Consider the following 15,267-nt stretch of genomic DNA (forward strand, 5'->3'; position numbering starts at 1 on the left):
TTATACTGTGTGGGGGCCCCATGCACTTATTTTAAAAACATTCCCTATTGCCTACAAAATAACCAAAAAATACTACACAGTATGTGCAATACGTAGCCTACGGTTTAGTGTTAGTTAGGTTAGGTGCATGGTGGGAAAAGTAATGTAATGTGTGCTTCAATAGACCACGTGATGTGGGCTTCAATAGGCCTACTTGATACAATAGACCACGTGATGTGGGCTTCAACCCAATGAGAGATAAGAATTTGAAATAGCTACAAAAATGTGGCTGTTGAGGTGTAACCAAGATGTGGTCCTGGATTTTCCTGACACACATACACACACATGTATATTACACATTTTCACATTAGTTGAAGTTCCAGGGGCATCATGAATCACACACATTGTTATTCAAAAATCAAAGGCAACTCAGATTATGGATAATATATGGTTGATCTTTGGAGATCATGAGTGCACACAATACAATAACATCACACACTTTAATTCTCAAAGATCACTCAAAATGGAAGACGTTTTATACTAGACAAAGCAATGAACTGTGAGTTCTAAAAGCAACGAGAAGCTTTTGTGTCGTGTGAGAAATCTAGACAACAGTGGCGTTTCCTTTCCCTCAAAAACAATCTGACTGACGCGGACAGGAAGTGGGACAGGAAGTGGCCTTGGGGAATCCGGAAGTGCCTGACACAATACAGATTCTGAGGATTGGCCCCCAGCTACATTTTTAAGTTTGAAAAAGGATACAGTCATCCATAAATGTTCCTTATCGACAGAGAAAAACAAACATTGCGGTCAAAATTGGAATTTGTACTTAGAAATTACGATTAGGAATCAAGAACATCAGCCGCGAAGGTCTTAAAATCAGGACACAACTTCTCTTTATTTAACATGTGTGTTGAATTGAACATGATGCCTCTCCATTTTGGAAACATGTCAGAAAATCTTACAAAAAGACAGTTAGAATTAAATGAAACCACATGCCTAATAATACATTTTTTAATTAATAAAGACAAAATCTTTGATATTCAGTCAGGACAGGCAAGACCAAAGTATATGTCACGCCCTGACTCAGGGGACGCTTATATGTTGAGTCAGGGTGTGTATATTCTATGTTGTGTTGTTCTATGTTATAGGTTCTAGTTTGTCTAGATCTATGTTGGCCGGTGTGGTTCCCAATCAGAGGCAGCTGTCGCTCGTTGTCTCTGATTGGGGACCATAATTAGGCAGCCTATTGGCACTAGTGGGTTGTGGGATCTTGTTCCGTGTTGAAGGTATGTTGTTTGTGTACCTTGGACTTGTCGTTTCTTGTTTTGTCGTTGTGTTTATAAGTCAAATAAACATGTATGCTTATCATGCTGCGCCTTGGTCTGACCCGTCGATGAACGAACGTGACAGTATAACTGAAGTAATGACCTTTTAACAGCTAAACATGCTTCATGACCCCTAAGGTTATAACAAGCTATAACAGATTATGACTGATTATAATGATTCCAGAGAGGAGCTTGAATTCCCTCAGGTGTTGTTATGCTGCCATCTCTCCATCTCTCCTCCCCTGTGACTGTCATTAGGAGCCTCAGTGGGCCAATCACTGTACAAAAGCACACTTGTCTTGGTGCATTATGCTAATTCACTTCCTAACAAACTGACAACATTCCAATGTTCTAACCGCTCATGGCTTCCGGAACACTGGGGGATGATGAAATGTTATGACGTTTTACTGCCACTGGGAGGCACTAGAGACCTGGAAATATACTGTAGTAGGCTGAATGATAAGGTGACTGTATTGTTAACGGCTATTGTATCTCACTTCAAATGAAAACTTAGTCAAATCAAACATGAATATGGAGAAAAAAAACATGTTAGGGTCTTTAAATTAGTTATGAAATAGACACAAAGTTTTACACTATTATTATAATCAATTAGATATTATACCATTGAATTGAAGAATAGCACCGTAAATACATTGTCTATTTTTGGAAGAATAAGTCAGATTTTTTTCCCAATTTGTCGTGCTATATGAAAATACCCTGTCAAACCCCTCTGACTCAATAAGTTATAGATAAATTACGACTAAATGCAACAAGACAAATTTGCAGATCAAAATGATAGTAAATCATACATGTATATTATTTGTACTGTACACACACACTCTCACACACATGCAAAGACACACACCAAACTCAACGCAGAGGGTGTGTCGGAAATTGCACCCCCTATTTCCTAAATAGTGCACTACTTTTGACCACAGCCTTACGGGCCCTGCACAAAAGTAATACACTAAATAGGGAAATAAGGTGTCATTTTAAACACAGCCTCACAATTCTATACAAACAGTCTCTTCACTCCGAGTTAGCCTAGGTCTCTTCATCGTCACTGTGATGTTGAGCTCGTTTCTCCTCTGTCAGGCTGCTCTCGTCGATGTTCTCCAGTGAGTCAGCTCTCTGCAGTACGAGGTCAGCCACGTTTATACACGGTAAGGTGTTCTGCTCAGGATACATCCAGGGCTTCAGGTTAGGGTTGTGCTTCCTCTTCCACTCTGGATACTTCTGACAGGCCTTGAAGATCTTCTTCATGGCCTGGGGGGGGGAGCACAGATATTCAGATTCTAAATGGATGTGTTAGCTAAGCGCCTCTCGGGTAAGCCTTGAGACATGTTTTGAAGGGTTTTATAAGTAAGCAATACACTGTAAATTATTTGTTTATAAATAGTTAATAAATGTGTAATAAACAGCTATCGCCATGGTAATAACACTTTTCATGGTATCCTTGATAGTGATTTTGGAATCAAAACAATCAAAAACATCTTTGGGAAATGCATGTACTTCCTGAAACCACTAGGTGGAGGCAGAGGTACACAATAATTTCTCTCTCCCAAACCAGAGACGGAAAATACAGGTTGCCCCCTGTGCTTTGTTAAGTCACACTCTCTCTAGTTCTCGAGATACTACATTTCTAAGACAGGACCGATTATTATAATGATATTATAATATTACCTTTGGTGCTACGAACTGAGACACTCTATTCACCACCCACTTTGGAAGGGAGCCTGCAGTCCAGACAAAAACATGAAAGTTTAACACCAATACAATACTCATAAAGTATTTATTGCAGGCAGGCCTATGATAGCAAATACAATACTGAGAAATGTGTTCTCTCTTTAATAAAACACACTGCTTCCTGTTGACATAGTTCCTGCATGACCCCTGGTTTACAGTAAGGACAGTATACAGCAGATATAGTTCCTGCAGGACCCCTGGTTTACAGTAAGGACAGTATACAGTAGATATAGTTCCTGCAGGACCCCTGGTTTACAGTAAGGACAGTATACAGTACAGAAGTGTGATGATAGTGTGCCAGCTGTATGAGTTTTACAGCAACGCGCACACACACACACACAAACACACACACAAACACACACACACACACACACACACACACACACATACACATACACACACACTCACACACTACCACACGCACACATACACACACACACACACATACACATACACACACACTCACACACTACCACACACACACACACACACACAGACTCACACACAGACTCACACACTACCACACGCACACGCACAGCAATGGAACAGAAGGAATTTATTATCAACGGGGTAGCTCGGAGCAGCACAGAAAACGGATGACATCAGCAGATTCATAAAACATGTCTTCTGCAGTGGTGGTGTTATACTGGTGCAGGGGGCCATCGAAGGCTTCCTGAGGCTTCACACTCAAGGACACACACACACACACATACACCAAGTCTCTTCTCACTCAAGGACAAAAATTAGGCTAGAATTAAGCTGTAATACAAGCTAGGTCCAATGATGAAAACAGTTGTTAAATTACAATGGAACACACGTAGTAGTTTTAGACAATGTGGTGATCTGCTGCACCCCGCCTTTAGGTTTAGAAAAGGTGCAAGAGAAGATATATACTATAGTGAAATGGTCTCTCCACACTTCAATCAGATGCAATGTCAGTATTTTAATAGCTACGCTTTCGGTCAGTAATGGCCTTCTTTAGAGCACAGTCGTTAAAAGCACCTTCAATATCTTGGATAGGAAGGATACTCCGCAGGTCATATCATCAGCCTAGTAGGGTTCAAAAAGTGACTTATGTAACATCATCTTTTTGCGTTTGATCTTTGCCTGATTCCTTCCTAGGACCTATGTCTGTGTACACAGAGATATTTCAACAGGACTCTCTCAGTGGAGTGAAGCGAGGGGAGTTTCAGCTAACATTAATGCTGTTACGTACACAAACCGCAGGGTTCTCGTAGCACTCAATGACAACGATGCACTGTATCCATATCCAGTGTTGACCAGCATAGAGCTGTACTGTAAACAACCAAAACACGATGTTATTTAAATCATTTAAGATGCTCAGTACTGTATATAACCAGTGAAAAGGTTTACCTTTGGGATCGACCTGCGTTAGGTAATAGAGAGTGGAGGAGTTTGCTCCGTTGGACTGAATCAGGTAGCCTGTCAGCAGCGACACCGCTCTCACGTAGTCCTTTCTGGGTGGATATTGCTGGAATAAGACCGATCAAATGAAAGTATTATTCACGAATGAATTACCATAACAAATTAAACCAGTCAGCTGTTCACATTATATTTAGACTTTTTTTTCTTTTATTTTTCACAACCCGGACTTCTGTGATAAGTCACAACAGAGGCATGTAGGGATGTTGACCCAACTTCCACAGTAGACTGAGCCTCTGGCAGGCAGTGCTAATGGCATCTATCTATTGTACAAATTTCACTATAAGACATGCTCAACTTTAGATAAGTAAAATCATCTTTGGGTGCTGTAGCACAAGAGTAATCCTACTTGTACGAAAAAGATGACCAGCCACTCGTCCGTTGTGACGGCTGATAATATTCAGAGCCAACCAACACTGTGTGTAGATAAAGGTACATACCGGGTGTTTGACAGAGTAGTTGATGATCAGGTAGTCGTTGCCCAGAGGAAGCCATGATCTCATGGTGACGAAGTCCCTGTTCTTCAGGGGGCTCGGGCACTTCCCTACAGACACAATGACAACATGACTTTAGTGGAAGATGTTTCAATGTGTCCACGTGTCCACATACTGTAGTATTCTATTGTCTAATTCTCTGGAGTTCTTCAATGATTTTCAGTGATGAACTGCCTCACAACCCAGTCTATTCAGTCTATTTCTATGACTGCTCGTTTGCTGTACCTTTCATCTGCAACATGTGGTTAGTCATAGAAACAGCTTTTACTATGAGAAACATGGTTTAGTCTACTACATCTGGGGCATATTGACTCACACTAACTGGCGTTCATGTACGGCAGTTGACTCAAGGTGAAGTATATAAAACTGTCATATATAGTAGTGAAATAAAAGACATGACAGTTGAAACCAAAGGGAGGACAGTCAGCAGGAGTAAAGATAAGATAAGAGGCAAGTACATTAGAGCTCAGTAAATATCCTGGTTAGTCTCTGTGGGATAGTAGTGACAGTACTGGTTAGTCTCAGTGGGATAGTAGTGACAGTACTGGTTAGTCTCTGTGGGATAGTAGTGACAGTACTGGTTAGTCTCTCTGTGGGATAGTAGTGACAGTACTGGTTAGTCTCTGTGGGATAGTAGTGACAGTACTGGTTAGTCTCTGTGGGATAGTAGTGACAGTACTGGTTAGTCTCTCTGTGGGAAAGTAGTGACAGTACTGGTTAGTCTCTCTGTGGGATAGTAGTGACAGTACTGGTTAGTCTCTCTGTGGTATAGTAGTGACAGTACTGGTTAGTCTCTCTGTGGGATAGTAGTGACAGTACTGGTTAGTCTCTCTGTGGGATAGTAGTGACAGTACTGGTTAGTCTCTCTGTGGGATAGTAGTGACAGTACTGGTTAGTCTCTCTGTGGGATAGTTGTGACAGTACTGGTTAGTCTCTGTGGGATAGTAGTGACAGTACTGGTTAGTCTCTCTGTGGGATAGTAGTGACAGTACTGGTTAGTCTCTCTGTGGGATAGTAGTGACAGTACTGGTTAGACTCTCTGTGGGATAGTAGTGACAGTACTGGTTAGTCTCTCTGTGGGATAGTAGTGACAGTACTGGTTAGTCTCTCTGTGGTATAGTAGTGACAGTACTGGTTAGTCTCTCTGTGGGATAGTAGTGACAGTACTGGTTAGTCTCTCTGTGGGATAGTAGTGACAGTACTGGTTAGTCTCTCTGTGGGATAGTAGTGACAGTACTGGTTAGTCTCTCTGTGGGATAGTAGTGACCGTACTGGTTAGTCTCTCTGTGGGATAGTAGTGACAGTACTGGTTAGTCTCTCTGTGGGATAGTAGTGACCGTACTGGTTAGTCTCTCTGTGGGATAGTAGTGACCGTACTGGTTAGTCTCTGTGGGATAGTAGTGACCGTACTGGTTAGTCTCTCTGTGGGATAGTAGTGACAGTACTGGTTAGTCTCTCTGTGGGATAGTAGTGACAGGACTGGTTAGTCTCTCTGTGGGATAGTAGTGACAGTACTGGTTAGTCTCTCTGTGGGATAGTTGTGACAGTACTGGTTAGTCTCTCTGTGGGATAGTAGTGACCGTACTGGTTAGTCTCTCTGTGGGATAGTAGTGACAGTACTGGTTAGTCTCTGTGGGATAGTAGTGACAGTACTGGTTAGTCTCTGTGGGATAGTAGTGACAGTACTGGTTAGTCTCTCTGTGGGATAGTAGTGACAGTACTGGTTAGACTCTCTGTGGGATAGTAGTGACAGTACTGTTTAGTCTCTCTGTGGGATAGTAGTGACAGTACTGGTTAGACTCTCTGTGGGATAGTAGTGACAGTACTGGTTAGTCTCTCTGTGGGATAGTAGTGACAGTACTGGTTAGTCTCTCTGTGGGATAGTAGTGACAGTACTGGTTAGTCTCTCTGTGGGATAGTAGTGACAGTACTGGTTAGTCTCTCTGTGGGATAGTAGTGACAGTACTGGTTAGTCTCTGTGGGATAGTAGTGACAGTACTGGTTAGTCTCTGTGGGATAGTAGTGACAGTACTGGTTAGTCTCTCTGTGGGATAGTAGTGACAGTACTGGTTAGTCTCTCTGTGGGATAGTAGTGACAGTACTGGTTAGTCTCTCTGTGGGATAGTAGTGACAGTACTGGTTAGTCTCTGTGGGATAGTAGTGACAGTACTGGTTAGTCTCTGTGGGATAGTAGTGACAGTACTGGTTAGTCTCTCTGTGGGATAGTAGTGACAGTACTGGTTAGTCTCTCTGTGGGATAGTAGTGACAGTACTGGTTAGACTCTCTGTGGGATAGTAGTGACAGTACTGGTTAGTCTCTCTGTGGGATAGTAGTGACAGTACTGGTTAGTCTCTCTGTGGTATAGTAGTGACAGTACTGGTTAGTCTCTCTGTGGGATAGTAGTGACAGTACTGGTTAGTCTCTCTGTGGGATAGTAGTGACAGTACTGGTTAGTCTTTCTGTGGGATAGTAGTGACAGTACTGGTTAGTCTCTCTGTGGGATAGTAGTGACCGTACTGGTTAGTCTCTCTGTGGGATAGTAGTGACAGTACTGGTTAGTCTCTCTGTGGGATAGTAGTGACCATACTGGTTAGTCTCTCTGTGGGATAGTAGTGACCGTACTGGTTAGTCTCTGTGGGATAGTAGTGACCGTACTGGTTAGTCTCTCTGTGGGATAGTAGTGACAGTACTGGTTAGTCTCTCTGTGGGATAGTAGTGACAGTACTGGTTAGTCTCTCTGTGGGATAGTAGTGACAGTACTGGTTAGTCTCTCTGTGGGATAGTAGTGACAGTACTGGTTAGTCTCTCTGTGGGATAGTAGTGACCGTACTGGTTAGTCTCTCTGTGGGATAGTAGTGACAGTACTGGTTAGTCTCTGTGGGATAGTAGTGACCGTACTGGTTAGTCTCTCTGTGGGATAGTAGTGACAGTACTGGTTAGTCTCTCTGTGGGATAGTAGTGACAGTACTGGTTAGTCTCTCTGTGGGATAGTAGTGACAGTACTGGTTAATCTCTCTGTGGGATAGTAGTGACAGTACTGGTTAGTCTCTCTGTGGGATAGTAGTGACAGTACTGGTTAGTCTCTCTGTGGGATAGTAGTGACAGTACTGGTTAGTCTCTCTGTGGGATAGTAGTGACAGTACTGGTTAGTCTCTCTGTGGGAAAGTAGTGACAGTACTGGTTAGTCTCTCTGTGGGATAGTAGTGACAGTACTGGTTAGTCTCTCTGTGGTATAGTAGTGACAGTACTGGTTAGTCTCTCTGTGGGATAGTAGTGACAGTACTGGTTAGTCTCTCTGTGGGATAGTAGTGACAGTACTGGTTAGTCTCTCTGTGGGATAGTTGTGACAGTACTGGTTAGTCTCTGTGGGATAGTAGTGACAGTACTGGTTAGTCTCTCTGTGGGATAGTAGTGACAGTACTGGTTAGTCTCTCTGTGGGATAGTAGTGACAGTACTGGTTAGACTCTCTGTGGGATAGTAGTTACAGTACTGGTTAGACTCTCTGTGGGATAGTAGTGACAGTACTGGTTAGTCTCTCTGTGGGATAGTAGTGACAGTACTGGTTAGTCTCTCTGTGGGATAGTAGTGACAGTACTGGTTAGTCTCTCTGTGGGATAGTAGTGACAGTACTGGTTAGTCTCTCTGTGGGATAGTAGTGACAGTACTGGTTAGTCTCTGTGGGATAGTAGTGACAGTACTGGTTAGTCTCTCTGTGGGATAGTAGTGACAGTACTGTTTAGTCTCTCTGTGGGATAGTAGTGACAGTACTGGTTAGTCTCTCTGTGGGATAGTACTGACAGTACTGGTTAGTCTCTCTGTGGGATAGTAGTGACAGTACTGGTTAGTCTCTGTGGGATAGTAGTGACAGTACTGGTTAGTCTCTCTGTGGGATAGTAGTGACAGTACTGTTTAGTCTCTCTGTGGGATAGTAGTGACAGTACTGGTTAGTCTCTCTGTGGGATAGTAGTGACAGTACTGGTTAGTCTCTGTGGGATAGTAGTGACAGTACTGGTTAGTCTCTGTGGGATAGTATTGACAGTACTGGTTAGTCTCTCTGTGGGATAGTAGTGACAGTACTGGTTAGTCTCTCTGTGGGATAGTAGTGACAGTACTGGTTAGTCTCTCTGTGGGATAGTAGTGACAGTACTGGTTAGTCTCTCTGTGGGATAGTAGTGACAGTACTGGTTAGTCTCTCTGTGGGATAGTAGTGACAGTACTGGTTAGTCTCTCTGTGGGATAGTAGTGACAGTACTGGTTAGTCTCTCTGTGGGATAGTAGTGACAGTACTGGCTAGTCTCTCTGTGGGATAGTAGTGACAGTACTGGTTAGTCTCTCTGTGGGATAGTAGTGACAGTACTGGTTAGTCTCTCTGTGGGATAGTAGTGACAGTACTGGTTAGTCTCTCTGTGGGATAGTAGTGACAGTACTGGCTAGTCTCTCTGTGGGATAGTAGTGACAGTACTGGTTAGTCTCTCTGTGGGATAGTAGTGACAGTACTGGTTAGTCTCTCTGTGGGATAGTAGTGACAGTACTGGTTAGTCTCTCTGTGGGATAGTAGTGACAGTACTGGTTAGTCTCTCTGTGGGATAGTAGTGACAGTACTGGTTAGTCTCTCTGTGGGATAGTAGTGACAGTAGGCTTCAGTACCATAACTCTTCATATGTTGGCCAGATCAATACTGAAAAGAGAGCTCTTTGTTTCTGTGTGTGTCCCAAATGGTACCCTATTTCCTACTTTTGACCAGGGCCCTAAGGACAAAATAAGTGCACTATATAGGGAATAGGATGCCAGTTGGGATGCAGCCTCTGTCTATATGAAGAGAAACCTCAGCCATAATTTAGTTGTATGATTCTGCTGGTGCTTCTCTGTAGTGGATAATCAGCTGTTACTACTGTGCTGCCTGCTCAGAGTGACTTGCTATCCTCCTCCCCCTCCTCCTCCCCCTCCTCCTCTTCCTCCTCCTCTTTCTCCTCCTCTTTCTCCTCCTCCTCTTCCTCCTCCTCTTCCTCTTCTTCCTCCTCCTCCTCTTCCTCCCCTTCTTCCTCCTCCTCCTCTTCCTCCTCTTCCTCTTCATCCTCTTCCTCCTCCTCCTCTTCCTCCTCCCAATCCTCCCTTTCCTCCTCTTCCTCCTCCTCCTCCTCCTCTTCCTCCTCTTCCTCCTCCCCCTCCTCTTCCTCCTCCTCCTCCTCCTCTTCCTCCTCTTCCTCCTCCCCCTCCTCTTCCACCTCCTCCTCCTCTTCCACCTCCTCTTCCTCCTCCTCCTCCTCCTCTTCCTCCTCCTCCTCTACCTTCTTTTCACTTCTAATGACAGAAAGAGTCAGAAGTTGCTGGATGTTATCTGCTTTGACCTTGACAACCCATCTGCTTAGACTCGCAAGAGCACACACACACGCATGGAAGTACACACACACACACACAGGCATGTACTCACACACACACACACACACGCACACACACACACGCACAAACACAACAGTTATGACGGTCCCTGACGAGTGCCTGATGAGTCAGAGCAATCTTCTGCTTCCACCCCGGCTGTAGTTTCCACCTGCCTCCTGAATACTGATTCAATACCAGGAGGCTTATCATCAGTAAACAATGTGACACTAACTCACAGGAGTAATATCCTACGTCTGACACTAACTCACAGGAGTAATATCCTACGTCTGACACTAACTCACAGGAGTAATGTCCTATGTCTGAAACTAACTCACAGGAGTAATATCCTACGTCTGACACTAACTCACAGGAGTAATGTCCTACGTCTGACACTAACTCACAGGAGTAATGTCCTACGTCTGACACTAACTCACAGGAGTAATGTCCTACGTCTGAAACTAACTCTCAGGAGTAATATCCTACGTCTGACACTAACTCACAGGAGTAATGTCCTACGTCTGACACTAACTCACAGGAGTAATGTCCTACGTCTGACACTAACTCACAGGAGTAATATCCTACGTCTGACACTAACTCACAGGAGTAATATCCTACGTCTGACACTAACTCTCAGGAGTAATATCCTACGTCTGACACTAACTCACAGGAGTAATATCCTACGTCTGACACTAACTCACAGGAGTAATATCCTACGTCTGACACTAACTCACAGGAGTAATATCCTACGTCTGACACTAACTCACAGGAGTAATATCCTACGTCTGCGTTGACAGTAAGCCTGCCGATATCGTGGGTGTCAATCATGTTGCTGTCCCACTTCTTCCGGTAGCTGGTGTCATGAAGGACGTCGTAAAGGGTCTCAGCAGTCACGTCCTTGCACACTATCCTCATCTGAAACAATAAGTAAAACAACACATATTATATTTTAAAAATGAATTGATAAATATATTTGTCTAATAACCTATACCGATAAACCCTGTAACTACATTGTTGCTACTACAGTTATAGGACTAGGGTTAGATATGAATAACAAGGTAGGACAGTGATTGATTCAACTTCCCTGAACTGCGGCCTCTGAAATTGGAACTGTCTTTAGTATCAATAAAGTTTAGAACGGATGTAGTGCATGCTATGAAAATAGATCAGACACAGAAGCTGCTACAGTCTCTCTTCTAGAAGGATTTGTGTTAACAAATTGTTATTTGGAATGTTCCCCATAGATCAGTCCGTGTTTTATAGAAAAGATTGCACTGTGCAGAAAACCTTCAACAACTGTAATTCAAAAGATCGCCAGGTGGGAATACAGTACACCACCATAACGACAGCATTTGAAGTTGAGGAAGTTGAATATTTTATATTACAGTAATACCTGTGTGACCATATGGAACCAACAGAATACACCAAGACCTAACTAAATTAATTTACCATATGAGATATATTAGTTGAATGAATAATAAACTAAATGAAGTGTTGCCTATGAGATATTACATAAGGTGACATCCATGTTAATGCGCTCTGTTTACATTACATCCATCTTAATGCTCTCTGTTTAGATTACATCCATCTTAATGCTCTCTTAGATTACATCCATCTTAATGCTCTCTGTTTAGATTACATCCATCTTAATGCTCTCTGTTTAGATTACATCCGTCTTAATGCTCTCTGTTTACATTACATCCATCTTAATGCTCTCTGTTTACATTACATCCATCTTAATGCTCTCTGTTTACATTACATCCATCTTAATGCTCTCTGTTTACATTACATCTGTGACACTCTGGCTCTATGGACGTTTATATTGAGCCAGGGTTGTTCATTTTATGTGTTTGGGTGTATTTCATTTGGTGGTGTTGGGGATGGGTGAGTTTCATTTTGTTTGTGTCTTGTGGTGATTGGTCGATGACTCCCAATCGGAGGTAACGAGTGTCAGCTGTCGGCTCGTTATCTCTGATTGGGAGCCATATATATTCTGTGTGTTTTCTCCTTTGTTTTGTGGGTTATTGTTTCTTTGTTGCTGTTAGTCGTATTTCAGTTTAGAACTTCACGTATCGTCATTTGTTGTTTTCTTCGTGGTTGCTTTAAGTTAATAAAGTCATCATGTTCACTCGCAACGCTGCGCATTGGTCTCCTCCTTCAGACGATCGTGACAGAATAACCCACCACAAGAGGACCAAGCGGCGTAACAAGCGGCAACAGGACCTACCTACGCAGGATTTATGGACGCCTCCTAAGGATTTATGGACGCCTCCTAAGGATTTTTGGACATGGGAGGAGATTCGGGCTGGAAAGGGTCCTTGGGCACAACCGGAGGAATATCACCGCCCTCGTGAAGAGCTGGAGGCAGCTGCAGCCGAGAGGAGGTGGTATGAGGAGGAATATCACCGCCCTCGTGAAGAGCTGGAGGCAGCTGCAGCCGAGAGGAGGTGGTATGAAGAGGAAGCGCGGAGTCGAGGCTGGAAGCCCGTGGTTACTCCCCAAAAAATTTTTTGGGGGGGGCACATGGCTTGGGCGCCTGGGCAGCAGGAGGCTGCCACAGGTAGAGCTGGAGAGAAGGCTATCGGATTACGGGAGCCATTGGCGAGTAGAGGGAGGGAAGTTGTTGTGGCACGGCATGAGAGACTGAAGTGTGTTACCAGTCTGGTCCGGTCCGTTCTTGATCCCCAGTTAAGGCCAGTGGTGGGTGTTCCCGGTACGGACCGGTCTGTTCCTACTCCACGCACCAGGTCCACGATGTGCGTCGCCAGCCCGGCCCGGCCTGTTCCGGCCACTCGCACCAGGGATAAGGTGCGCGTCGCCAGCCCAGCCCGGCCTGTTCCTGTTCCACGCACGAATCCTACGGGGTGCGTCACCAGTCGGCCAGAGTCTGCCGTCTGCCCAACGGCGCCTGAACTGGCCGTCTGCCCAACGGCGCCTGAACTGCCCGTCGGCCCTATGGCGTCTGAACTGCCCGTCTGTCAAGCGCTGCATAAGCCGCCCGTCTGTACTGAGCCTGCAAAGCCGCCCGTCTGCCATGAGCCTTCAGAGCCGTCCGCCAGATCGGAGCCGCTAGTGCCTTCCGCCAGACAGGAGCCGCTAGAGCCTTCCGCCAGACAGAATCATACACCTGCTATGGAATCAGCAGGAGCCGACGCAACCCATACTAGACTGGAAGCTCAGGTTCGGGACCAGAAAGAGCAGCTCCTGCAGATGGGAGCCGCCCTGCTGGAGGTGATGACTGCAATCCGAGGCTGGGGTCCGCCTCCACCGCCAGCCTCCCAGCCAGCACCATCAGCCAGCCATGAGCAGCCAGATCTGTCAACCAGCCATGAGCAGCCAGATCCGTCAGCCAGCCATGAGCAGCCAGACCCGTCAGCCAGCCATGAGCAGCCAGATCCGTCAGCCAGCCATGAGCAGCCAGACCCGTCAGCCAGCCATGAGCAGCCAGATCCGTCAGCCAGCCATGAGCAGCCAGATCCGTCAGCCAGCCATGAGCAGCCAGATCCGTCAGCCAGCCATGAGCAGCCAGACCCGTCAGCCAGCCATGAGCAGCCAGATCCGTCAGCCAGCCATGAGCAGCCAGATCCGTCAGCCAGCCATGAGCAGCCAGATCCGTCAGCCAGCCATGAGCAGCCAGATCCGTCAGCCAGCCATGAGCAGCCAGATCCGTCAGCCAGCCATGAGCAGCCAGATCCGTCAGCCAGCCATGAGCAGCCAGACCCGTCAGCCAGCCATGAGCAGCCAGATCCGTCAGCCAGCCAGGATCCGCCAGATCCGTCAGCCAGCCAGGATCCGCCAGAGCCGTCCAGCCAGGATCCGCCAGAGCCGTCCAGCCAGGATCCGCCAGAGCTGTCCAGCCAGGATCCACCAGAACCGTCTAGCCAGGATCCGCCAGAGCCGTCCAGCCAGGATCCGCCAGAGCCGTCCAGCCAGGATCCGCCAGAGCCGTCCAGCCAGGATCCGCCAGAGCCGTCCAGCCAGGATCCGCCAGAGCCGTCCAGCCAGGATCCGCCAGAGCCGTCCAGCCAGGATCCGCCAGTGCCGTCCAGCCTGGATCCGCCAGAGCCATCCCGCCAGGATCCGCCAGAGCCGTCCCGCCAGGATCCGCCAGAGCCAGCCAGCCAGGATCCGCCATCTAGTCAGGTGCTGCCCCTTAGCCCGGTGCTGCCCCTTAGTCCGGTGCTGCCCTTTAGCCCGGTGCTGCCCCTTAGTCCGGTGCTGCCCCTGAGTCCGGTGCCGCCCCTTAGCCCGGTGCCGCCCCTTAGCCCGGTGCTGCCCCTTAGCCCGGTGCTGCCCCTTAGTCCTGTACTGCCCTTTAGTCCGGTACTGCCTCGTAGTCCGGTGCTGCCCCTTAGTCCGGTGCTGTCCCTTATCCCGGTGCTGCCCCTTATCCCGGTGCTGCCTCTTATCCCGGTGCTGCCCCTTAGGCCGATGCTGCCCCTTAGTCCGGGGTTGCCCCTTAGTCCAGGTGGGGTTAGGTGGAGGGTGGTCATTGGGAGGAGGCTACCGAAGCAGGTTGTGACTGTGGTGGGGTGGGGATCACGACCGGGGCCAGAGCCGCCACCATGGACAGACGCCCACCCAGACCCTCCCCTAGTCCTGATGTTGGTGCGCCCGGAGTTCGCACCTTTAGGGGGGGGTACTGTGACACTCTGGCTCTATGGACGTTTATATTGAGCCAGGGTTGTTCATTTTATGTGTTTGGGTGTATTTCATTTGGTGGTGTTGGGGATGGGTGAGTTTCATTTTGTTTGTGTCTTGTGGTGATTGGTCGATGACTCCCAATCGGAGGTAACGAGTGTCAGCTGTCGGCTCGTTATCTCTGATTGGGAGCCATATATATTCTGTGTGTTTTCTCCTTTGTTTTGTGGGTTATTGTTTCTTTGTTGCTGTTAGTCG

The 15,267-nt window shown here is 46.3% G+C and overlaps 1 protein-coding gene across 1 annotated transcript in view; it reads right to left on the reverse strand.

Annotated features, from left to right (window-relative positions):
* Window positions 1–852: 852 nt before the first annotated feature.
* The window catches only part of LOC311107473 (START domain-containing protein 10-like), a 32,756-nt gene continuing 18,341 nt past the window's right edge, over window positions 853–15,267 (reverse strand). Inside the window, exons 2-6 of the mRNA XM_084149969.1 lie at window positions 11,136–11,283; window positions 4,937–5,040; window positions 4,428–4,545; window positions 2,991–3,043; window positions 853–2,573 (exon numbers count right to left, since the gene is read on the reverse strand). Coding sequence (XP_084006095.1) covers window positions 2,352–2,573; window positions 2,991–3,043; window positions 4,428–4,545; window positions 4,937–5,040; window positions 11,136–11,283 — 645 coding nt within the window. The 3' untranslated portion in view covers window positions 853–2,351. The remainder of the gene's footprint in view (window positions 2,574–2,990; window positions 3,044–4,427; window positions 4,546–4,936; window positions 5,041–11,135; window positions 11,284–15,267) is intronic.

This window comes from Coregonus lavaretus, assembly GCF_964263955.1.
Source record: "Coregonus lavaretus genome assembly, chromosome: 32".
Classification (NCBI taxonomy): Eukaryota; Metazoa; Chordata; class Actinopteri; order Salmoniformes; family Salmonidae; genus Coregonus; species Coregonus lavaretus.